The 25,212-nt window shown below is 36.2% G+C and overlaps 1 protein-coding gene across 9 annotated transcripts in view; it reads right to left on the bottom strand.

Moving 5' to 3' along the window:
• The window catches only part of SPIDR (scaffold protein involved in DNA repair), a 584,775-nt gene that overhangs the window by 310,054 nt on the left and 249,509 nt on the right, over positions 1–25,212 (bottom strand). For all 9 annotated transcript variants that reach the window (XM_025870570.2, XM_025870572.2, XM_025870571.2 and 6 more), the window contains one exon: positions 16,029–16,129. In XM_025870570.2, the coding sequence (XP_025726355.2) occupies positions 16,029–16,129 (101 nt within the window). The remainder of the gene's footprint in view (positions 1–16,028; positions 16,130–25,212) is intronic.

Below are 25,212 nucleotides of genomic sequence, written 5' to 3'. Positions count from 1 at the left end.
CAGATGGGATAAATGAAGAGATCTGACTTAAGAGACAGTTCTGAGGCTGAATCACCAGAATCTAGGGGTGAGATGGATTGAAAAAAATGTACAAGAAAGTCCAACTGAAAACAGCTCAATCAACAGACCAGGGAAGGCAAGTGCTGGGGCATACTGGGTCTGTGGAACCTGCAGAATTCTTAGGTGTTGGTGGGGCTGGGGCTGGCCCAAGAAAGGCAGCAGGACACACAATTACCAAGCCTCCTGGCAGTCCTTGGGGAGGCAGCATAGAGATCCTCGATTACCCATCAAGGGCATATAGGACAGGAAGAGAGCTAGGACGGAAGTCTGAGGAACATCTGCTGAAGCTGCACACAAAAGAGGCGCCAGCAAAGAACCAAGAAGGAAAATGAACATGAGAAGAGGCAAACCAGGAAGGAGCACTGCCCTTAAAGCAAGGGTGACCAGCTGTGTGAATGCTGCAGAAAGATAGCAATTAATGGAAATGAAGCATCACACTGGGATGAAAAGGGGTGTGAAAGCAGGCCTCCTGGACATGCATTTAAATCACTATCACAATATAAGAACACAGCTTCTAATTTTTTTACAACTTTACAAGGCATTTTACTAATCCAAGAACTTGTTTTTTCTGTGTGCAGGCTGAAAAGGTTCCCATTTATTAAGAGGAAAATTTACAACTGCATCTGTTCAGAAAGATAGGTGGGACTGTGTGATGAGCTGGAGCCCATTCTTAGATCACCTTCTTTTAGTGCGATTCACACTGGCGACTGAACAGTGCTACCTGGCACTCTTCCTCGGCAATCTCTGCTGAAAGATAGGCACAGACAAGTCTGGACTTGTCCTCTCAGGCCATCTACTCCAGGCAACAGGTCCCAAGTGCAAACCCTAGAACCCTTTGAAAATAAAAATGAGCTGAAGAAATCTGGAAAACTAGATTGGTGGAAAGGTTAAGACAACAAACATAAGATTTCACAGCATGGACAAATGCCAGTGTGATACTGAACTAGGCTAGAGGGTAAAAAAGACAATTGGTTCAAGAATACTTTCAATACTTTTCAATACTTTCCTAATGGTTGAAATCAGGGTTTTGAAGATGTAGATAATGTTCATCGTTGACAAGGTCCCAACCGAACACTGCAAATGAATTTTTATTTATTGAACCACATATGGAATGCAACAGGAAACATGTTTTACCTACTACATAATTCTTTCAGAATGGGCTAACTGTGCAGTCTTATTTTTGGATCATTTACAACAGAAATAAAGATTCTTTTAAACCTCAGGCCTATGAGAAAACAATCTTAAAACTGTAAACTACTATTTTTCTTTTCATATAAAAAGAAATGGAGACAGCATAAATTAAGTAAATCTACAGGGAAACCGAAAGCATCATTGAATTCTGCTGTGTCACCAAACCACATTTTATAGATTTTTTTACATAGAAAAATTCATAAGAAATAACTTATTTTTAAGAAATGAAGGTAAAGGGGCACCTGGGTGGCTCAGTCATTAAGCGTCTGCCTTCGGCTCAGGTCATGATCCCAGGGTCCTGGGATTGTGCCCCATGTCGGGCTCCCTGCTCAGCAGGGAGTCTGCTCCCTCTCCCTCTCCCCCTGTTTATGTTCCCTCTCTCAAAAAAATAAATGAAATCTTAAAAAAAAAAAAAAAGAAGGTAAAAATGGATGTGGCAGAAGCAGCTAAACTGTGACAGGTATACTAGCCAGAGAGCTGTTTGGTATTAAGCATTCCTTCCTCTTTTCTCAGATCCCATCATATATTTTTAATAAAGTTATGAAAGTCAAATATAAACTCTTTACTCCTCTGTTAACTTACACTTAAAATGATCATTGGAAACTGTAGTTATTTAGGACATAAAATCACAGCTCTAACAGTGGACAAACTAATATCACAGTTTGTTTCCTGACTTGACTACCTCAGCCTAGAGTATTCACGTGAATTCTTCTTGCAGATGATAGCAAAGAACCATATTAAATACCATGGCTACAGTAAAATGTGGGTAGAAAAGAGAAAAAATAAAGCTTAGACATGTAATTGGCTTTCTGGTTTTATTGGCTAGAGGAAGCTGGAGATAATCCAGAGACAGCTCCCTTGACCCCAAAGGAAAGGGGAAGTTAAGAAAAGGAACTACAGCAAACCCTCTCCAGCCAAACTGTAGTTGACCCACACTGAGTAGGTCATAGCAGTGTCCCTTCAATTGAAACTAGGGTGGTAAATTAAGGTAGATCAGGGAGTTTAAGAAAAAAATTTAAATGACTTTTTAAAGACTCTGGACTATAAAACCAACAACCCTTCTTCAATCCATGTTATTCTCATTCTGTAAATCTAAACAAGCATACATTGTTTTATAAATTTGTCTTATTATGCCCCAAATCCCCTATGTCCCTACAGAAACAAAATATTTAAAAGGCATAAAGTATTGCTCCAAATTGGACAAATTAAATGAACAGGTCACCACAGCTCTCTTTCCTAATTTTAAAAACACTGCTACAGGAGACTTAGATGAAATCATATGTATTTACTAACAATTATTTTTCTTCTAAATAAAGGGCTCTTAATTTGCCAATCAACTTGCTTTGGCAGAAATAAGCAGCCTAACATTTTCTACCCCAAATTATTCTTTAATTATGAGAAAATATTACAGCAAAGATAAGTCTTTTAGACACACACATATCTACACAGGATTCTTGACTCTTCTTCCTGCTCACACCACTGTTTCTGTATAGAAAATGCTGGCCCTAACATTCCTTCTTCCTCTCTTGACCACTCAAGCGGTGAGTCTGAAAAATGACCCCATTTTCAGGGGCTCCCCAGCCTCAGAGGGGTCCCTTGAAAGCAATGAGAAAGAGGCAGGGGTCATATTTCTGGCTGCCTGTTCCCAACAGGGCCAAAGGGACCCTACTTCTCAGGTCCTGCAGCCACTACTCCTGGCCTTGGCCAGAGGGACTCTGGGGGCAGTGGGTGCCCTCAGGGCCAATGTTCAATTCTCAGCCTTCCTTTGCATCAGGAGCACGGAAATGCCTGTGTTAAGGTTTGTGCAGGTAACAAGGAGAGCCCCAGGAGGAGTGCCTAATGGGAACTTGTAGTGTCAGAGATTATAAAACCAAGCCTCTGAGCTTGTTCACAGCTGATCATGCTCAAGGACAAACAACACCTTATACTCTGAGTTTCGAAAACCTGCCTCACTGGAAAAACCAGGCTCATTCTTGAGCTATTCACCTCCTGATACAATGGTACACATTTTAGTAGTTCATAAGTAAAATCCAGGGTGTTATTTGCTACCTCACATTTTCTCCCTTCTTCTTTAATTATAAAAGCAATATATTTGATTTTGATAAATTTCTTCTTTTATAAAAGAAATTCTGTCCCAACACCTTTTGCTTTATTTTTATTTTTTTAGATTATATTTACTTATTTATTTGAGTGAGAGAGAGAGAGATCACAAGCAGGGGCAGCAGCAGAGGGAGAGGGAGAAGTAGGCAGGGAGCTTGACACGGGGCTTGACCCCAGGGCCCTGAGATCATAACCTGAGCCGAATGCAGACACTTAACTGACTGAGCCACCCAGGCACTCCTCAACAACTTTTCCAATGATAACCTTTGTTTAATGGTTTTCTACAATTTATTTTATAATATTTACTAATACTTCCAGACTGTTATACAATGTGAAGAAAGCCTAAAAGCATTAGTTAGAGTTGCTCCAGAGCACTATCCTGAGTATTTATTATATTGATCATCAGCACAAGGAATAGTATATAGATTCCTTCTATTTCTCTTAAAATTGTATAAATAAAATATTCTTCAAGGAGTAATTCACTGTAGTCACTCTCTCTACAATTCGTAAGGAGTAATACACTTTATTTCTTCTGGTCTTGTTTCTTTTGTCTGATTTTCCAAAAAGCACTTCAATAAGTAAAATTTTACAGACATTACTAAAACATCTTCAAGTGCAAAATACCGTTTTGTTTCCTTCTAAAGAATAAAGCTTTATTATTTTAAATAAGAAAGCAAGAAAAATAATTATAATGTTATAACAGGGTCAGATAGCTATGTCAGTGGTGGCAGCATATATGTTGCTTAATAAAAGCTTGAATAAATGAATAAAAGAAATAAGAGTAGTAAGAGTAATGGTGGTTATACAGTGGTACTTACTTTATATGTACATGTTAAACTGCATGTCTATATTTTCTGGTCTTTTTTGTGTTATGTTTTAACACAAAATATAATTGAAGAAAAGGAAATATTCACATGGTAAAAAGGCATTTAAATAAAAATTCTGTTGCATCCTGAATTTTCCAAAGGTTTAAATTGTACTTTTATATTTCATTGCCTGAATATAATATATACTAAGTAAATTGCCTCTTATTGGGCTTCAATAATAACCTTAAGAAATCTTCCAATTATAATGATTTTGCACAAAAGGAAAAACACTTAAAATATGGGCTATTCAGGGGGCCTTCTCACGGAGCCTGCTTCTCTCTCCCACTCCCCCTGCTTGAGTTCCCTCTCTTGCTGTGTCTCTGTCAAATAAATAAACAAAATCTTTAAAAAAAAAATATGGGCTATTCAGGCCAACAGGTACATGAAAAGATGTACAACATCACTAATTACTAGGGAAATGAAAATCAAAACCACAGTGAGATATCACCTCACACCTGTTTGAATGGCTAGCATTAAAAAGAAAAACAGTAACAAATGCTGGCAAGGATGTGGAGAAAAGGAAACCTTTGTACACTGTTGGTGGGGATGTAAATTGATATAACCACTGTGGAAAACAGTATGGAAGGGCCTCAAAAAAAATTAAAAATACAGGGGCACCTGGGTGGCTCAGTTGGTTAAGCGTCTGTCTTTGGCTCAGGTCGTGATCTCAGGGTCCTGGGATCGAGCCCCGCTTCAGGCTCCCTGCTCAACAGGGAGTCTGCTTCTCCCTTTCCCTCTGCCTCTGCCCCTACTCATTCTCTCTCTCTCCAATAAATAAATAAAATCTTTTTAAAAAATTAAAAATAGAAATACCATATGATCCAGCAATTCTACTTCTGGGTTATTTATTTAAAGAAAGTGAAAACACTAACTTGAAAAGATATCTGCACTCCCATGTTCACAGCAGAACTTTTTACAATAGCGGAGATATGGAAACTACCTAAGAGTCCATCAATAGATGAATGGATGAAAAAAATGTGGTATGTGTATGTGTATATGTGTGTGTGTGTATATATGTATATATATACATATATACATATATACACACACACAAACATGCATACATACACACGCAATAGAATATATATATATAAAATAATGGAATATTAATGGAATACTATTCAGCTATAAAAAGGAAATATCCTGCCATTTGTGACAACATGGATGGACCCTGAGGGCATTATGCTAAGTGAAATAAGCCAAAGAAAGAAAAATATTGTATGATCTCACTAATATGTGGAATCTAAAAATAAAAACAAAACAAAAAACAAAAAATACCCAAATTCACAGCGAGATTAGATTTGTGGTTACCAGAGGTGGGAGTGAGCACACACGTGTGCACACATGCATATGCATGTGTGTGTTTGTGTGTGTGTGAGGGGAATTGGATGAAGATTATCAAAAGGTATAAACTTCCAGTTGTAAGATATATAAGTACTAGGGATGTAACCTACAAAAGTGACTACACCTAATGCTAAAACAGTAAATCCTAATAGTTCTCATCATAAGAAAAAAATATTGTTTTTTTTAATTTATTTTTTTAAAGATTTTATTTCTTTATTTGACAGAGAGAGACACAGTGAGAGAGGGAACACAGGCAGGGGGAGTGGGAGAAGGAGAAGCAGGCTTCCCAGCCGAGCAGGGAGCCTGATGTGGGTCTCGATCCCAGGACCCTGGGATCATGACCTGAGCCTAAGGCAGACGCTTAATGACTCAGCCACCCAGGAGCCCCTCCTTTATTTTTTTTATATCTATGTAAGATGATAGATGTTAACTGAACTTACTGTAATTTTATGATACTTGCATGGCAAATATTTATGCTGTATACCTTAAACTTATACATTGCTTTTCTCAATGAAACTGGGGAAAAAATAGAAACAGGAAAAAACTGGGCTCTTCAAAATTTCAGTTAAATAAAATATAATTTTTCTGGCAAAAATTACTAAAGAACAAAACCTCTAATGTTTCATAAGTAGTTAGCCATCTTCCTTTGATAATCTGTCCTAGAACATAGAGGCTGTAGGTACCCATTATAAATCTGAAGCTGTCTTCCACGGCCTGTCTAGTGTGTAGTGTACACTCTCACTCCCTCACAAATCCTTTACTATGCCAACCTGCACCTATATTCTTTCTTTGCTTATCATCTACCCACTGAAATAGAAGTTCTATATGTGCAATGACCAGATCTTGCTTATTCATGGTGCAGTGTCTGGTACACAGTAGTTCCTCAATAAGCACTTGTTGAATTAATAAATAATTACCTGTCTAGCTCCTTATCTGTGACCCTTTCCTGCAAACATCAATTTCCACCACGAGATTCTAAGCACCAGTAAAGCAGGAGTATGGGAAAAGAACATGGATTTCATATAACTAAAACCAAAACAGAAATATAAGCACAGGGGCACCTGGGTGGCTCAGTTGTCGGTTAAGCATCTGCCTTCAGCTCAGGTCATGATCCCAGGGTCCTGAGATCAAACCCTGCATGGGGCTCCCTATTCCACGGAAAGCCTGCTTCTCCTTCTTCCTCGGCCTTCCACTCCCCCTGTTTATGCTTTCTCTGTCAAATAAATAAATAAAATCTTAAAAAAAAAAAACAAAGAAATACAGGCACAAAAAATTTTCCTCTGCATAAATGATGTACATGACAATTTTATAGAAAAAGACACTAAATATTACTTAGTTGTTTACCTTCTAAAATACAACTTAAAGGAGAATCAATGTTTTCAATTAGCTAATTGAAGCAACCTTAAACATCCAACAAAGCTCACCAAAACAAAAAACCCCACCCCACGTTGTTTAACAATAGGCAGTGAAAAACAAATAAATAAAAGAGTAGTGGCCCTGTCTCCCATCCCCAAATCAGCTTTCTTCCTTTAACAAACAATTTCTGATTCTATGGACTAACAATAGAACATTCTGGGTACTTTTATAATCTGGAAGGCATAGTGCAGCTCTGAAGGGTTCTGGAGATGATTGGTGACATGAAGAAGTATATAGGCACTGCTCTACTCAGTGCTTGGCAGGAAGGAGCATTCAGTGGGAGCCATCACTTATATTATCTGCATCAATCTGAACTCCAGTCTCACCTATTTGCATCATCTCTGAAAAACTTTCAAGTCTGGTATCCAGAAATCCAAGAAGAAATAACAAATGGCAATTTTTCCCCTAAATTCAGAGACTGTTCTCTGGAGGAGAAAAGAACAACAAATAAAAACAAAAACCCCATAAAAAAATAACAAAACCTTTGAAGGGGACATGTGTAATAAAAGGTGACATTGGAAAAACAATAAGGAAGTGAATATAATTTTGTAAAAATCATGGTGGGAAAATTAAGGAAATAATTATTCTCAATGCAAAGAGACTAGGAAATTAAAATAATAAGAGAAAAGAAAAAATAAGAACTCCTGAAATCTGAACAGATTTCACTAATAGTGATACACTATTAGTGTATTAGATACACTAATAGTGCACAGTTATCTAATAGAGTATGGCAGTTGAATAACTCTGTGAATTTTAAGGAGACTCAGTACCTTGTCCAGATGAACCAGCATGGGCATTCTACCAACTAACTGAGGAGAGGTTCCTGAGGGGCTGGCTAGTGGTGTAAGTGGAAAGCAAGGTTTCCCTGGTAGCAGTATCAAGATGCTGTTGAGCAGTGTGGGAGAAAGGCACTACAGAAGTTATAATATTTTGTGGCCTACACTTCACAAAATTTCAGCTGACCGTAACCCAGTGGCAAAAATAATAATAATAATAAAAATGCTAATATAAAAGCTATTAAATAATAATACCAATATGAATAACTAAATTCATTCTTTGCTCTTATAATACTAATCTAAGCTCAAGACAACATATTTATTATGTTTGAAACACATACACAGAAAACCTACATCATTTTTACCTTCTCAAGCATATCAAAGGGTGTTCCAAAGTGAGAACTCACACACACATGTTTAGTGACCACTCTCAACATATTTGATAACCACAAGTTGAGGAAAAAGAAAATTCAGAGAGAATTCTGCTTTGGACACCAGTAAATGCTACTGCACTTCACTGATTTTACTTGTTTTCTCCAACCCTACCCCACAATCTTTCTCAAATTTAGAGTGAAGTTTTCAGAACAAAAATCTCATAGTGAAAAATAATTTATCTGAAGAACACCCTTTTTTTTTCCACTTACCTTTTTTTCACCCTACTCTCTTCCTAAGCAATACAAGGAGTTCACAGGTTTTGTCCATCCAAGAATATCCTTAACTATTTCTGGTTTAAAAAACGTAGATATCAAACATTGTGAATGTATTTGTCACACTCTTACTAAACACAGGTTGAACAAGGGATCGGGGCATAGACTTTGCTATACTCACATCTCCAGAACTCAGTCATGCCACAGGCATATATTCTCAGTGCCTGCCTGGATCTGCCTCCCAACAACCTAGCTAGAACAAGATGGGCTATGATCATAAGCCACTGACAGTCTGATGCAAATCTGGCTCTTCTACCTGCTGGCCAGACACACGGGGCTGTGCCTGTCCACATTCTCTTCATCTTTAAATAGTATCTGAAGACCTAACTGGAAGGGTTATTGTTAGGATTAAATGGGTTAACAAACACTTGAAATGCTTTGGATATCACATAATAAAAACTGGCCATCACAAAGCAGTGTTGGAAAACTGCTTCCTCTCAAAAAGGAAGAAGAAAAATAGAATGGTTCCTGAAGAGAAACCTAGGAAATTTTTTTCTTCTGCTCTATAATCATCCATTCCCTATTCCACAGCCACATTTCAAAATGCATTTCTAAGGCATCACTTTGGAAGGTGGGTGAGGGGTGGGGATGGGCAAAATAGACAAAGGGGAGTATGAAGTCCATTTATAAAATAAGTAAGTCATGGAAATGAAAAGTACAGCACAGGGAATATAGTTAGTATAGTTAACAAAATAATGTAATAATTTTGTATGGTGACAGATGGCAACTACACTTATGGTGAGCACTAAGTAATGTATAGAATTACCAAATCATTAGGTTGTACACGTGAAACTAATATAACATATCTTAATTACACTTAATAAATTTTAAGAAAATTCAATCATGGCCTCCAGGCCCTGGGTGGTCAGGCCTCTGGCCCCCTCTTCTCTGCCTGTCAAATCACACACCCATCTACATTAGCATTTATGTGCAGCACACACACTTCTCTCTGTCTTCAAACGGGCAACCTCAGTCCCTCCTTAATGACCACAAAAAAAAAAAAAAAGAAAAAGAAAAACAGCCAAGGAAATAGGCACACATTTAAAATTTATTCAAGTCTGAAGAACCCTGAGATATGTCTTTTATATTGAAATGTACTCAAAGGTAGAAACAGGGAAAACAAAACTGATTATTAAATGGTATAAGTGGGAGTTATAAAATATCCCAGAAAAGTAAGCTATACATGAGGGAAGTAAAGAAAAATTAAAATCCACAAAGCAAAGGTGTTAAAGAAATTTTTATGTTATGTTAGAAATATTCAGTGAAATATTTGATATTAACATGCAACATCTTATAAAACTAGACATGCAGGGGCACCTGGGTGGCTCAGTCATTAAGCACCTGCCTTCAGCTCAGGTCATGATCCCAGGGTCCTGGGATCGAGCCCCGCATTGGGCTCTCTGCTCACCGGGAAGCCTGCTTCTCCCTCTCCCACCCCCCGGCTTGTGTTCCTTCTCTCGCTGTGTCTCTCTCTGTCAAATAAATAAATAAAATCTTTAAAAAACAAAAAACTAGACATGCACTTACTATAACACCTGGTAATTTCTCCCCTGATCATTTATATCAGAAAAAGAAAAACCTATGTTCACTGAAAAAGTTGTACACTAATGTTCACAGCGCCTTTATTTGTAATAGCCCAAATATGGAAATGATCAAAATGTCCCTCAGCATGTGCACAGTTAAACAAAATGGTACATTCATATCATGGACTACTACTCACCAATAAGAGGAAGTTGACTATTGATATACATACAAACTTGGATAAATCTTTTTTTTTTTCAAAGATTTTTATTCATTTGAGAGAGAGAGAATGAGCGATAGAGAGCACGAGAGGGAAGAGGGTCAGAGGGAGAAGCAGACTCCCTGCTGAGCAGGGAGCCCGATGCGGGACTCGATCCCGGGACTCCAGGATCATGACCTGAGCCAAAGGCAGTCGCTTAACCAACTGAGCCACCCAGGTGCCCCAAACTTGGATAAATCTTGAGGGAATTATACTGAGTGAAAAAAAGCCAATCCCGAAAGGTTACACACCATATTATTCCATTTATATAACATTTTTGAGATGTAACTACGGAGAGAAACTACGGAAATGGTGAGCAGATTAGCAGTTGGGAGGTGTTAGAGAGGAGGGTAGGAAAGAGGTGGCTGTGGCTGTAAAAAGGTAGCATGAGGAATTCTTGTGGCGATGGACTATTCTGTATCCAGACTGTGGTGATGGGCACCTTAGTCTATACATGATAAAATTATATAAAACACACACACAAACTTACAAGTACATATAAAACTGGTAAAATCTGAATAAGGTCAGTGAATTGTATCCTGGATTCATATCCTGGTTGTGCTATCATAATATGGTTAGGAAAGATGTCATTGTTGGAGGAAAGCAGGCGAAGGGCACAGAAAATCATTCTGTATTGTTTCTTACAACTGCATGAGTTACATGTCAATCTATAGCTATCTTAAAATAAAATGATTTCAAAAAAGGCAGAAAGATGTGTTGGAGACATTCACTCAAACATTTCAAATCAATAAGGAAGTGCACACCCCTCCGCATTACGGATTAATTAGATAATACTCTTCAAATGGGAACAAATATAAGAAGAAAGGCCTCAAGTAAATAATTACAATTGACACATTAATTTTGTAAACCATTACTTCTCATGTCTGAAAGAGATAAAGATAGACTGGGTGAGATATGCTATACTTAATATCTAACCAAAAGCCAAGATGTGGTTCATAAAAGTACTACTAATTCCTAGATTTCTCAGTAAACCCATTAGAAGAAGGAAAGCCAAGCCCGATGTATTCACCTGTTCAGTCAAAATTAACCTAGGATGAACAATCCACTTCCATGTGTGAGAAATAAAATGGAACTCTGACTGCAGTATCTTGTAAACCCAAAGGTACATCCAAACCCTAAGGAAGAGGAGGAGAAGCTGATTTTGCAGAATAATGCAGTGTCTCTTTCTTTTCCCCATCTACTGAGTGCTGACTCTGTCCTGCAGCTGTATGTGTTCCCATGAAGTATCAGATTTATTGTTAGCACAAGCTCAACAGTTGAGGTACTACTATTACACTCACTTATGATAGGGAAATTAAGAGGCTCAGAGAGTTTAGATTAATAATATAGATATTTTAATAAATCCATCATTAAATCTCAGCTATTTACTAAATTTTCATTCTTGGGATTAAGGTTGGAAGGAACTATTAATGTTAATACATTTTTCTTTTATTTACTCAGTTACTATAAATATGTAGAAATAAGAAATGTAAACTGAAAGAAAAAACTTCTGCCAGGCCATAAAGTAAACAAAATAGTGAAATTTTCTTCCTAATACATGTTTATAGTAAGTTATATCAAAAGGAATGAGAAAAATGGCACAACGTATTACAAGACACCAAGAAGAGGATCTAATAGACCTGAAAAATAAGAAATTCATCTAAAAGAAAGGAAAAATAAAATCCAAATCTCAGTCGGTAGAGCACATGACTCTTGATCTCAGGGTTATCAGTTTGAGCCTCAGGTTGTGCATGGAACCTACTTAAAAAACAAAAGAAAGTAAAACCATTGGAGATGGGCACATTCATATACCAAAGTAATGGATTCATTTTTGACTCTGTGTTTTTGTTTCATTTTGCCTTTGTCTTTTATTCATGGTATAATTGATATACCCTCTAGCCCCCAAATTATAAGGGACATTCCAAATAAACTATTTGGTGCTTCTGAGCCAAATAAAAGGTCATATTTCTCCCCTTCATTTCAGGCACATAGTCACACTTGTTTGACTTGATATTTTTCTATTCCAGCTTCCAGAAGGTAACTCTCTCCTCTGTGCTTGACAATTTGGTCAATTTACTGTAATGAGAAACCTGGACAACAATGTAGAATGACTTCTAGTATATATTAACATGAATAATTAAGAAGACAATCTGCCACCTCCCTATCAAAATCGTAAGATTTTAGGGTATCCCACACAAGATTCATGATTTATAACCTTCAAATTTATGTCCTAGACTCCTTAAAACAGTGCTGTCTCAAGAACGTGATATGGACCTTCACACTGAAAGACTACTTTTTCCCCAAACAAAATCACATTTATCAGTATTTCTAATTTTGCTGGTTCCTTAATCACTTGCCTTCTTAAATCCTTTCCCCAGCCCAAACAGATCATCTAATGAAGGCCCACATAAATTGGTGAATAAGAACATAGACTAGAGATAACCTCAAACCTGGGCTTACTCATGTATACCATATATTCATTCCATCTACAGCTTTTTTCTTTTTTAAATTTATTTATTTATTTGAGAGAGAGGGAGAGAGAGAGAGAAAGAGAGGGAGGACGAGCAGGGGGAGCAGCAGAGGGAGAAGGAGAAGCAGCCTCCCCTCTGAGTAGGAAGTCCAATGTGGGGCTCCATCCCAGGACCCTGGGATCATGACCTGAGCGGAAGGCAGGTGCTTAACCAACTGAGCCACCCAGGTGCCCTGACCTACAGCTTTTTCATCTGGAAAATATGGAAAGCAAATTGAATCTTAGAGCATTATTTTGCATATTAAATGATTTAATATGTAGTAAGCCCTCAGCATTATACCTGCCATACAGTAAACCTTCAAATGTGATACAACAATGACAAGGACGGTGTTGAAGGAGAAAAGAAGAAGCTATTTTTCTCCAATTATTTCTTAGGAATTTATGGTCCAAATTAAAGTCTGTCCAAGTCTTCCTCTCACCTTGAGGATATTTACAATATTGCAAGGCTATATAAAGTCAACAAAATTCAGGACAGATACCATACTGGACACATTAAGTCCAATCTGGGGTGTTTGTTTATTCCTTAATGTAATATCAAGAGCAAATTGGTAGAGGAGTGAAAAAATTATTTTTATGAGGCAGAATGTGGTTCCACTGAAAGAGCATGACACTGGCAGTCAGGTGGCTGGGGTTCTAGCCCTGTTCCTTCCATTAATCTGAATAATCAGAGCAAGTCATTTCCCTCTTCTAGGCCACATACTCTCTCCATCCCCCCAAAAGAAGCTGACACTATAAGATCTCTAAGAACCCTCAAGAATTAACATTCTACCTTTTTGTTAGGGAAAGGAAAAAAGGGTGTGGCATGAACACTAATGTAACATATAGATGGCACTTCTAATGTTCGGCCTTTTAAGTGTACAGTGGCCAGAGTCCAAGGAAAAGCTAAGTATCCCAGTTACTCTGTTTGCCATCCTCTTGTCCTCCATTCTTCCCATCTTGTTTTTACCATTTTGTGGCTTATGACCCCATCCCAACCTCTCAATATAAAGCTAGTCTATATCACTAAGAAATAAAAGTTGCCGCACTGAAATTTAATAACGTAAATATTTATATCCACTCAAAAAGAAATCCAAGCTTACTATTCTCTTATATGATTACTTCAAAGGAAGGGAGGCAAAAGCAGAACAGGAACAAAGAGAAATAGATGGCAAAGCCTTGTTTTTCTGGTTCAAGGAGAACAAAAGAAATTTTAAATGCATAGAATCCCAAACCAAATTGAAAATGACACAAAGCTAAACAGAACTAGTTAGCGATGGAGGTGAACAGATTATAGGAGAAAGTGATCTCTCCAAGTCAAGGACATTCATATTTGAGAGGTTAAGTATGTATATATAAGTATTTACAAATAGGAGAACATGAAAGATCACTAAAATGAGATAATATATTATTAAACCATAAATGGTACTTGCTAATTTTTATTAAATAAGTCTTAATAAAAAAAGATCACAAGTTAATCAGAGGGCTAGTATAGTGCTATTTATTATATTCTACTTCAACACTGATTAGTTCAAGGACGGATACACGTCTCAGCAGATCAATGAAAATCACTTCAGAATTTCTGGTAAAATACTGAAAAAGAAAGCCTTCTTTTTATTGGACTTGTAGCTGTGAATTACCACATGGAAAAGACCTGACAACCTTTTCAGACCAATATGCCTGAAGCATGAAATCTCCCTGTGGCTTTCAATAACAAGCACTATTAAATTCTTGTTTGTGCTTAAGCCAGAGTATTACTGACTTCCCTGAGTTATAAAAGTTGTCAACCTTTATATATGCTTGGCTTTCTGACTGATCAAATGAGTTGTAAAGATGATTATTTAATATAATCCTTGTTTTAAAAAAATGACAAGATACAAAGTAATAAATGTAACAACAGGCTGATCCATAGCACTGTGTAACAAAAAAAGTATTCTTGGTCATCCTGATATGTATTATAATACTCTAATACAAGAATGTGAAAGAGAAAAGACAGTTGCTAAAAGATAGCTGGAAAGGATTTTATTTTATTTTATTTTATTTTATTTTATTTTATTTTATTAAGATTTATATATTTGAGAGAGAGATAAATGAGTGGAGAAGAGGGAGAGAATATCCAAGCAGACTCCTGCTGAGCATGGAGTCCTATGTGGGACTTGATCTCATGACCCATAAGATCAGGACCTGAGACAAAATCAAGAGTTGGGCACTTAACCAACTGAGCCACCCAGGCACCCCTATTTTATTTTTAAGATTTAAAAATTTTAAGTAATCTCTACACCTAACCTGGGGCTCAAACTCACAACACTGAGATCAAGAGTCAGATGCTCCATCAACTGAGACACCCAGGTGCCAGCTGAGAAGTATTTTAAAGATAATAAATGAGATCAGACTTAAAAAGTCTTCCAGAGAAATGTGCAAGAGTTGACAACATACTAGTTCAGTATTCTACCTAGACTCTTGTTCTATTTTGCATGCTAACATTTGCCAGAGTAACCTGTGAGCCATTCCAAGGATCCCCCTGGAGGGAAAACTATTAATAGATTTGGAATAGACACCATGTTCACCCACTTCTTACCCACCTCCTGATGGAGAGACCACTCAGGAAGAAACCGTGAAAAAGAACACAGTCTCACAGGAAAGGAAACTTTTCTAGGTATATGAAATATTTTTAAGATCTAACAATTTGTTAAGAAACAAGAGTTTCCAGTCACTTGCTTGTAGTAGCAACTTTCAAACTCCATCTTGCAACTCATTAGGGGAAACCTACATCAATTTAGTGAGACTAGGATTATGGTAAAAATAAAAGAGAATGAAGAATATATCAAACCTAGTAAGGTTAGTGTTGTTTATAAAATGTTTGTTTCAGGGGTGTGCATGTGTGTGTGTGTGTGTGTGTGTGTGTGTGCATGTAAGTCATGTGTGCACCGGGAGAAGATATAAGATGTATTTCTTACTAGGGGTCGCAGTCACAAAAGTCTGAAAGCTACTGGCTTTCAGATACAGCAAAAGATACAACAAAAGAAAGGCCTAATACAGAACCCTCCAAGTAAGATTAATAATAAGTCTTCTATTGAACTGTGAGAAGTTCTATGGGGAGGGATCAGTAGACCTTGTAAGAACGGACTCATCTTTCAGAACAATTTCTGAGACCTAAAGGACACCTGGAGAAAAAGAAAACATCATGAAAATACTAATGATCAAATTTATATATCTTAATGTAAAATACTTTCAATTGGCACATTCTTTACCCACAGCCTCAGATGTCAGTGCAGGCCTTACCTGAAAGTGTCTTTTGGTAAGAAACACATTGATGTCTCCACAAAGAAATGGCAGATCTCTCTCGATTCTGCAGGCCATTTAGTCTTTCTGCTAGCCCGCCTCTGTTTAATGAATTATAATGTATTAAGTTAGTTAAAAGAAACGTTTCAAAATAGTTGGAACATTTATATTTTATACTCTCCAACCAGAGACAAATACATAAAACATACAAATTCTAACTTATTTGGCATTACATTGTCTTCCTAGAGGCCCAATCCTCCTAGATCAGTAATCTTTTTAAAGATTTCTTGGAAGCTCAGTTTCTTGATTCTTAGAAATACAAGCTACTCTCAGATCAATTTGATTTCCTTTCTATTCTTTCCTAGTTTATTTATCCCATAAACATATACGGATCACTTCTTTCCTGTTCTATCTAGCAAAGTGCTAGATGCCAGTAATGCAAAGAAGGCAATGAGCCATGCCATAGGGGAGCCTCACAATCTGACAAAACATATAAATTAAAGTGTGGTCAGAATTATAGTCAAGAATAAAACCTGCAAATTGCTGATAGGCAGAACATTAAATAAGAAAATTTGGGTATGGGCTTATTATTTGGACCACAGAGACAAATGAGTTTTAATCACAAGCACACAGCAAGGATACCAACATTATAAAAATAAAAAAAACTTCCATGTATGGCAAGAAGATGATTGATAACAATGGACATACTTCATAAAAACCCTTCCCCATCAATGAATAATATATATAATACTATTATATATTACTACACTAACCTATCAATTATATTATTATAATATTTATATATTATATATAATATACATTATATATTATAATTACATATTGTTACATAATTACATTGTTATGTATTATATGATATAAGTATATTTTATATTAACAATACAATGCTTATATTAACATATATTAAATCATATATAATATGTATATTCATTTATGTATATTATAAATGCATATGAACATATATATACAAATATTTTTGATTCAGGAAGCTACCTAGGGTCAGAGAAGTCAGCAGCTCCTAACACATCTGCGCTCTCAAGAAAAGTCAGGATCAGTTGTTAACCACCATTATGACCACATGCTACATAATTTATCAATATATTATCTCACACAATTATGTACCAGCTCACTGATCGTTTCAGTACACAGATAATGTACTGAAGACAGATAAAAGAGATCATTTTGTAGATAGAATAAGATCATTTTATTCTAATAATATACCTTTATTAAGAAAGAACAAATATCAATAATTACCAAATAGATGATAAAAACCAGAGCTTAGAGGGAGGTTAAGGAAATTCTCCAATATTACATAACTAGCCAGATGATGAAATAAGTTGTTGAAACCAGAAAAGACTTACCATAGTGCCCAGCATTTAAACCTTCAAGAAATAGTCATTGGTGTTACTGATTTTGTTATGATTTTTACTTGCACCTTATGTTCTTTCCACTGAAATGAAAGTTCTTATTTTTATACATATTATGTATATTATCATACTACCTACTTTGTTTTTCTATAGACACTTGTTTTTCAATAGACACTTGTTTTTCAATGGCACTATTATTTCTGAATGTGTAGCATATAAATATATATATAATTCTCATAATCACAAATATGCCAAAGAACCTCTACTTTATAAAAATGTCTATCTCTACTTAATATATGTATAAGCTCCGCTTCATAGCTTTCTGTTTACAGAAAGTAACTTTTATACTCCTTCTCTAAACAACACTATAAAAGTAGGTACTATTGTCATCCTCATTTTACACATGATAAACTGAGGCACTGAGAAATTAAACACCTATGCAAGGTGAGACATGTGATAAGTGGCACACCTGGATGCACACCCAGGCAGTCTGGCTCCAGAGTTCATAAGCTTAGCTTCAATGATATATCAACTGCCTCTTAGAGAGTACTACTTAAAAAGAAACTCATAATAAATATAGAAAAAAAGCAAAACACTGTATTCTTTGTACAATGATCTAGACAGTTATTTGTCAAATGTTGGTTTTTCAATCCTATGACTGTGAAGAAAAGAAAAAATGCAATCTGAAAGCAGTATACGGTTAAGGCCACATCCCCAAGTAAACTGTAGAATCTCACAAGTAAACTGTAGGAATTATAAGATGAAAAGTAAAAAGATAGAGTAAACATAAATGCAGAACAGTTCTCTGAATGTGGGAATATCTAGAGCCATAAGATAGAATCAGCATTTGAGCTTGCTTTTAGTTATTAGGAGCTGTACTGGTGCTTCACAGAATATCTCTGTTCCAATCTGCCCAAAGAAATTCTCATCATATGCAACAAAACTTTAGGAATGGAAACATCATGACTTCTATTCCACAATCATAATTCTAGTAAAAACCTGTACCACATTATTTTTTTTAAAAGATTTTATTTATTAATTTGAGAGAGAGAGAGTGCAAGCGAGAGAGCACAAGCAGGGGGAGCAGCAGAGAGAGAGGGAGAAGCCAACTCCCCAATGAACAGGGAGCCTGACCTGGGGCTCGGTCTCAGGAAAGGCAACTGCTTAACTGGCTGAGCCACTCAGGCACCCCCATACCACATTATTTAAAAAAAAAAAAAAAGTCACGCAGGCAGTTCAATAAGGCTCTGTTTGTATACATACAAATTAACTTTTTTTTTTTTAAGTTCCACTGAAGTATAATTGACAGATTTACTAAGATATTTAAAGTGTATATTGTGGTGATTTGATATACATTGTGAAAGGATTCCTCCCATCTAGTTAATTAACAAATCCATTACCACACATATTTAACTTTTGTGTGTGTATGAGAATATTAAAGCTCTACTCTCTTAGCAAATTTCAATTGTACAATACAATGTTAACAACATTAGTCACTGTGTTTTACTTTTCCTTTTTACACTGTCAGATTTTTTTTTTTTTGTTCTTCAATCTGAAAACTATTATAGTTTATCAAAGCTCAAAGGTAGTAGCTATTACTGTATTTTACTTTAAATCCTCAGAACTTATTCATCTTTTACTTTAAATCCTCAGAACTTATTCGTTTTATACCTGGTACCCTTTTATCACATTCTCCATATATACACAACTGGCACTGGCAACCACTTTTTTACTCTCTGTTTCTATGAGTTTGACTTCTTTTTTGTTTTTAGATTCCACTTAATAAGTGATACCATGCAAGTACTTATCTTTCTCTGTCTGGCTTATTTCACTTTGCATAATGCCCTGAAGGTCCACCTATGTTGTCACAAATGGCAGGACTCCCAGCTTTCTCATGACTGTATAATATTCGTGTGTGCGTGTGTGTGCGCACGCGTGCACATCACATCTTCTTACCCATTTATCCACTGGCTGAGATTAGGTTGTTTCCACATATTAACTATACTGAATAATGCTATGATAAACATGGAAGTGCAAATATCTCTTTGATATCCTGTTTTCATTTCTTATGGATTTACTACTGAACAGTGAACTGGTGGATTGTAAGATAGTTCTATATTTAATTTTTTTCTTAAGAAATTGTCATACCATTTTCCATAGTGGCTGTACCAATTTACATTCCCACCAACAGTGCACATGGTTTCTCTTATCTTCACATCCCCACCAGTACTTGTTATTTTCTTTTTTTTCCCCTAAAGATTTATTTATTTATTTTACAGAGAGAGAGAGTGTGTGTGCACATGCACACAAGCAGTGGGAGGGACAGAGGGAGAAGAGCAGACTCCCAGTGAGCACAGAGCCCAAGACAGGGCTTGATCTCATGACCCTGAGATCATGACCTGAACTGAAATCAAGAGTCAGTTGCTAAATAGACTGAGACACCCAGGCTCCCACATCTCTTGTCTTTTGATGATAACCATTCTAACAGGTATGACTGAGATCTCTGAGTTTTGTCTTACATTACCCTGATGATTAGTCATGTAGAGCACCTTTCTCATGTACCTATTGGCCATTTGTATGTCTTCTTTGGATAAGTATCTATTCAGTTACTCTGCCCTTTTAAAATTGGATTGTTTGTTTTCTTTGCCGAGTTGTAGGTGTTCATTATGGATTTTGGATATCAATCTTTTAATAGATGTATAATTTGCAAATATTTCCTCCCTTTCAGAAGAATGCCTTTTTCATTGTGTTAATGGTTTTCTTTTTTGGTGTAGAAGCTTTTCAGTTTGGTGTAGTCCCACTTGTTTATTTTTGCTTTGATTTCTTTTGCTTTTGGCATCAAATCCAAAAAATCATTGCCAAGATCTATGTCAAGGAACTTACCCCCAAGTCGTGATCTAAGAGTTTTATGGTTTTGGGTCTTAAATTCAAATCTTTAATACATTTTGAGTCCATTTTTGTGTATTGTATAAGATCATAGTCTAGTTTCATTCTTTTCATGTGGCTGTCCAGTTTTCCCAACACCATTTATTGAAGAGACTGTCCTTTCCCCATTGTATATTCTTGGCTCCTTTGTCACAAAGAAATTGACTATATATGCATGGGTTTATTTCTAGGCTTTCCATTACGTTCCATTGAAATATATGTCTATTTTTATACCAGTACCATACTGTTTTGATTGCTACTGCTTTGTGATATAGATTGAAATAAGGAAATGTGATGCCTCCAGCTTTGTTCTTCTTTTTCCAGATGGTTTTGGCTCTTTAAAGTCTTTTGTGGACCCATGCAAATTTTAAGATTGTTCTATTCCTGTGAAAAATGCAATTGGAATGTTAATAGGGGTGGCACCAAACCTGTAGATTGCTTTCAGCAGTATTAACATACTAACAATATTAATTCTCCCAATCTATGAACACATTTATTTTTTACTTCCTTCATTTCTTTCATCAGTGTCTTATACTTTTGGGTGTACAGTACTTTTACCTCTTGAGTGAAATTTCTTCCTATATATATGAGCGAGGGGAGGGGCAGAGGGAGAAGAGGAAGGAGAAGCCAACTCCCTGCTGAGCAGTGAGCGTGACCCAAGGTTCAATCCCAGGACCTTGAGATCATGACCTGAGCTTGTCAGATGCTTCACCAACTGAGCCACGTGGGTGCCCCTCTTCCTAGGTATTTTAATATTTTGATGCAATTATAAATGGGATTATTTTCTTGATTTCTCTCTTGGATAGTGTATAGAAATACAACTGATTTCTGTGTATTGATTTTGTATCCTGAAACCACTGAATTCATTTACTAGTTCTAACAGTTTATTGCTGGAGTCTTTAGGGTTTTCTACATATAATATCATGTCATCTGTAAATAGAGACAGTTTTATTTTTTCCTCCGCAATTTAAATGCCTTTTATTTCTTTTTCTTGCCTAACTGCTTTGGCTAGGACTTCTAGTAATCTGTTGAATAAAAGTGACAAGAGTGGGCATCATTGTCTTGTTCCTCATCTTAGGAGTATCACGTTAGTTGTAGGCTTATTACATGCGTCTTTTTATGTTGAGGTACTTTCTATACTCAAATCATTGGCATTTTTTCTTATGAATTGATGTTGACATTTGTCAAAAGCATTTTCTGCATCTATTGAGATACTCATATGATTTTTCTCCTTCATTTTGTTAATGTGGTATATATATCATGTTGATTGATTTGTGTATGTTGAACCATCCTTGCATCCTTGGAATCAATCCCAATTGATCATGGTGTATGAACCTTTTTTCAATTTGGTTTACTAAAACTTTGTTGGGGATTTTTGTGTCGATGTTGAACAGAGATATCAGTCTGTAATTTTCTTATGGTGTCTTTCTCTGATGTTAGTATCAGCATAATGCTGGCTTCGTAAAATGACTTTGGAAACATTCCCTCCTCTTTTATTTTTTAAAAGACTTTGAGAAGGATTAGGTAGAATTTGCCAGTGAAGGCATTTGTTTCTGAACTTTTCTTTGTTGGGAGGTTTTTGATTACTGATTCAATATCCTTACAAGTAATTGATCTGTTCAGATTTTCTATTTCTTCCTGCTTCAGTCTTGGTAGGCTGTATGTTTCTGGGATTTATCTATTTCTCTTAGGTTGTCCAATTTGTCAGTGTATAATTGTTCACAGTAGTTTCTCATGACCCTTTGTATTTCTGTGGTATCAGTTGTAATGCCTCCTCTTTGCATATCTAATTTTATTCATTTGAGTCTTTTTTCATTTCTTGGTATGTCTAGATAAAGATTTCTCTATTTTTTAATCTTTTCCAAAAATCATCTCTTAGTTGCATTGATAGTTTCTATTGTGATTTTAGTCTCTATATCATACACTTCCACCATGATTTTGATTATTTCCTTCCTTCTACTAACTTTGGGCTTAATTTGTTTTTCTTTTTATGATTCTTTGAGGTATAAAGTTACATTGTTTACTTCAGGTCTTTTTTTTTCTCTTACTAAAGGCATTTAAAAATTTTTTTTAATTTAAATTCAGTTAGCCAACTTAAAGCACATCATTAGTTTCAGATGTAGTGTTCAATAATTCATCAGTTGTGTATAACACTTAGTGCTCATCACATCACGTGCCCTCCTTAATACCCACCACCCAATTACCCCATTCCCTCCAGCAACCCTCCCAGCAACCCTCAGTTTGTTTCCTATAGTTAAGAGTCTCTCATGGTTTGTCTCCCTCTCTGATGACTTCCCATTCCCCCCCTTCCTCTATTACCTCTGTGCTGTTTCTTATATTCTACATATGAGTAAAACCATATGATAATTATCTTTCTCTGATTGACTTATTTTGCTCAGCATTATACCCTCCACTTCCATCCATGTCGATGTAAATGATAAGTATTCATTCATTCTGATGGCTGAGTAATATTCCATTGTACATGTATACCACATCTTCTCTTTATCCATTCATCTGTCAATGGACATCTTGGCTCTTTCCACAGTTTGGCTATTGTGGACATTGTTGCTATGAACACTGGGGTGCAGGTGCCCCTTTGGATCACTACATTTCTATCTTTGGGGTAAATACCCAGTAGGGAAATTGCTGGGTCATAGGGTAGCTCTATTTTTAATTTTGTGAGAAACCTCCATACTGTTTTCCCGAGTGACTGCACCAGTTTGCATTCCCACCAATAGTGTAAGAGGGTTCCTCTTTCTCTACCTCCTCGCCAACATTTGTTGTTTCCTGTCTTGTTAATTTTAGCCATTCTGACTGGTGTAAGGTGGTATTTCATTGTGGTTTTGATTTGTATTTCCCTGCTGCTGAGTGATGTGGAGCATTTTCTCATGTGTCTGTTGGTCATTTGTATGTTTTCTTTGGAAAAATGTCTGTTCATGTCTTCTGACCATTTCCTGACTGGATAATTTGTTTTGGGGGTTTTGAGTTTGAGAAGTTCTTTATGGATCTTGGATACTAGCCCTTTATCTGATATGTCATTTGCAAATATCTTCTCCCATTACTGTAGGCATTTATCTCTATGAACTTCCCTCTTAAAACTGCTTTTGTTGCATCCAGTTAGTTCTGGTATATTGTATTTCCATTTCTTTGGAATTGAGATTTTTTAAATTTCTCTTGTGATTTCTTTGACCCACTGGTTGTTCAGGAGCATGTTTTTTAATCTCCATGTATTTGTGAATTTCCAGTTTTCTTCCTATAATTGATTTCTAGTTTCAAACCATTGTGGTCAGAAAAGATGGCTGATACGATTTCAATCTTCTTATGCTATTAAGACTTTGATCTAGCCTGAAAAATGTTCCAGGTGCTCTTGAGAAGAATGTGTACTTTGCTGTTCTTAGATGTAATGTCCTATAAATGTCTGTTAAGTCCATCTGATGTAATGTCTCTAAGTCAAATGTTTCCTTAATGATTTTATCTGGATGATCTACCTATTGTTGAAAGTCGGGTGCTGTAGTCCCCTAATATTATTGTATTTCTGCCTTCTTTCATACCTGTTAAATCTGCTTCATATATTTAGGTGCTCCAATGTTAGGTACATAAGCGTTTACAATTGTTCTATCCTCTTGATGAATTGATACCCATGTTTTTATTAGAGTTTGTGGCTCAAAGTCTGTTCTGTCTGAGGTAACTACAGCAAACCCTTTGGGTTCCAATTTTCACACAATATGGTTTTCTGTTCTTTCATTTTCAGTCTATGTGCTTCTTTAAGGAATGAATGAGTTTCTTAAGGCAGGATATAGTTGGGTCTTATTCTTTTAATCATTCAAGCCACTCTATGTCCTTTGATTGGAGAATTTAATCCCTTTATATTTATAAGTAATTGCTGAAAGATAAGTACTATTGCCATTTTCTTGTTTTTTGCCTTTTTGTAATACATTTGTCCCTTTCTTCGTCTCTTCCATATTAATTTGATGACTTCCTATAATAGTCTGTATTGATTCCTTTCCCTTTATCTATTACAGTTTTTTTAATAAGATTTTATTTATTTGAGAGAGAGAGAGCACAGAGGGAGGGTGAGAAGGAGAAGTAGACTCCGCGCTGAGCAGAGACCCCAATGTGGGGCTTGATCCTAGGACCCTGAAGTCATGACCCGAGCTGAAGGCAGACACTTAACCAACTGAGCCACCCAGGCACTGCCTATTACAGGATTTTACTTCACACTTACTATGAGATTTAAGACATCTTATATTTATAACGTCTATTTTAACCTATAACAACTTAAATTCAAATGCAGACTAGAGCTCTATATATTTATTCTCCCGTTACAATGTTTTTGATGTCACAAGTTACATCTTTTTATCTTGTTTATCCACTAACAAATTTTTTGTATAGATTTTTTTAATACTTTCGCTTTTTAATCTTCATACTATAAGTGATTTACCCACCACCATTACATCGTTAGAATATTCTGAAATTAACTACATATTTACATTTACCGATGAAATTATACTTTCATGTTTTCCTGTTACTCATTAGTGTCCTTTTGCTTCAGCTTGAACAAGTTCCCTTTAACATTTCTTGCAACACTAGACTAGTGTTGATGAACTCCTTTAGCTTTTGCAGTTGTGTAAAACTCTTAACTTCAACTTTGCTGGGTAGTGTATTTTTGGTTGGCAGCTTTTTTTCTTTTAGCACATTGAATATATCACGCCACTCCCTACCTGCCTGCCAAGTTTCTGCTAAAAAATCCACTGACTAAAAATCCATGGGGGTTACCTTATACATAACAAGGTAAATTTTCTCTTCCTGCTTTAAAAATTCTCTTCTTGGGATCCCTGGATAGCTCAGCTGGTTAAGCGTCTGCCTTTGGCTCA

Source organism: Callorhinus ursinus, unplaced genomic scaffold (assembly GCF_003265705.2).
Source record: "Callorhinus ursinus isolate GAN/ISIS: 27379988/994484 unplaced genomic scaffold, GSC_fseal_2.0 scaffold5, whole genome shotgun sequence".
Classification (NCBI taxonomy): Eukaryota; Metazoa; Chordata; class Mammalia; order Carnivora; family Otariidae; genus Callorhinus; species Callorhinus ursinus.
The sequence above is the reverse complement of the archived record's forward strand: the minus strand, read 5'-3'. Positions and strand labels throughout refer to the sequence as shown.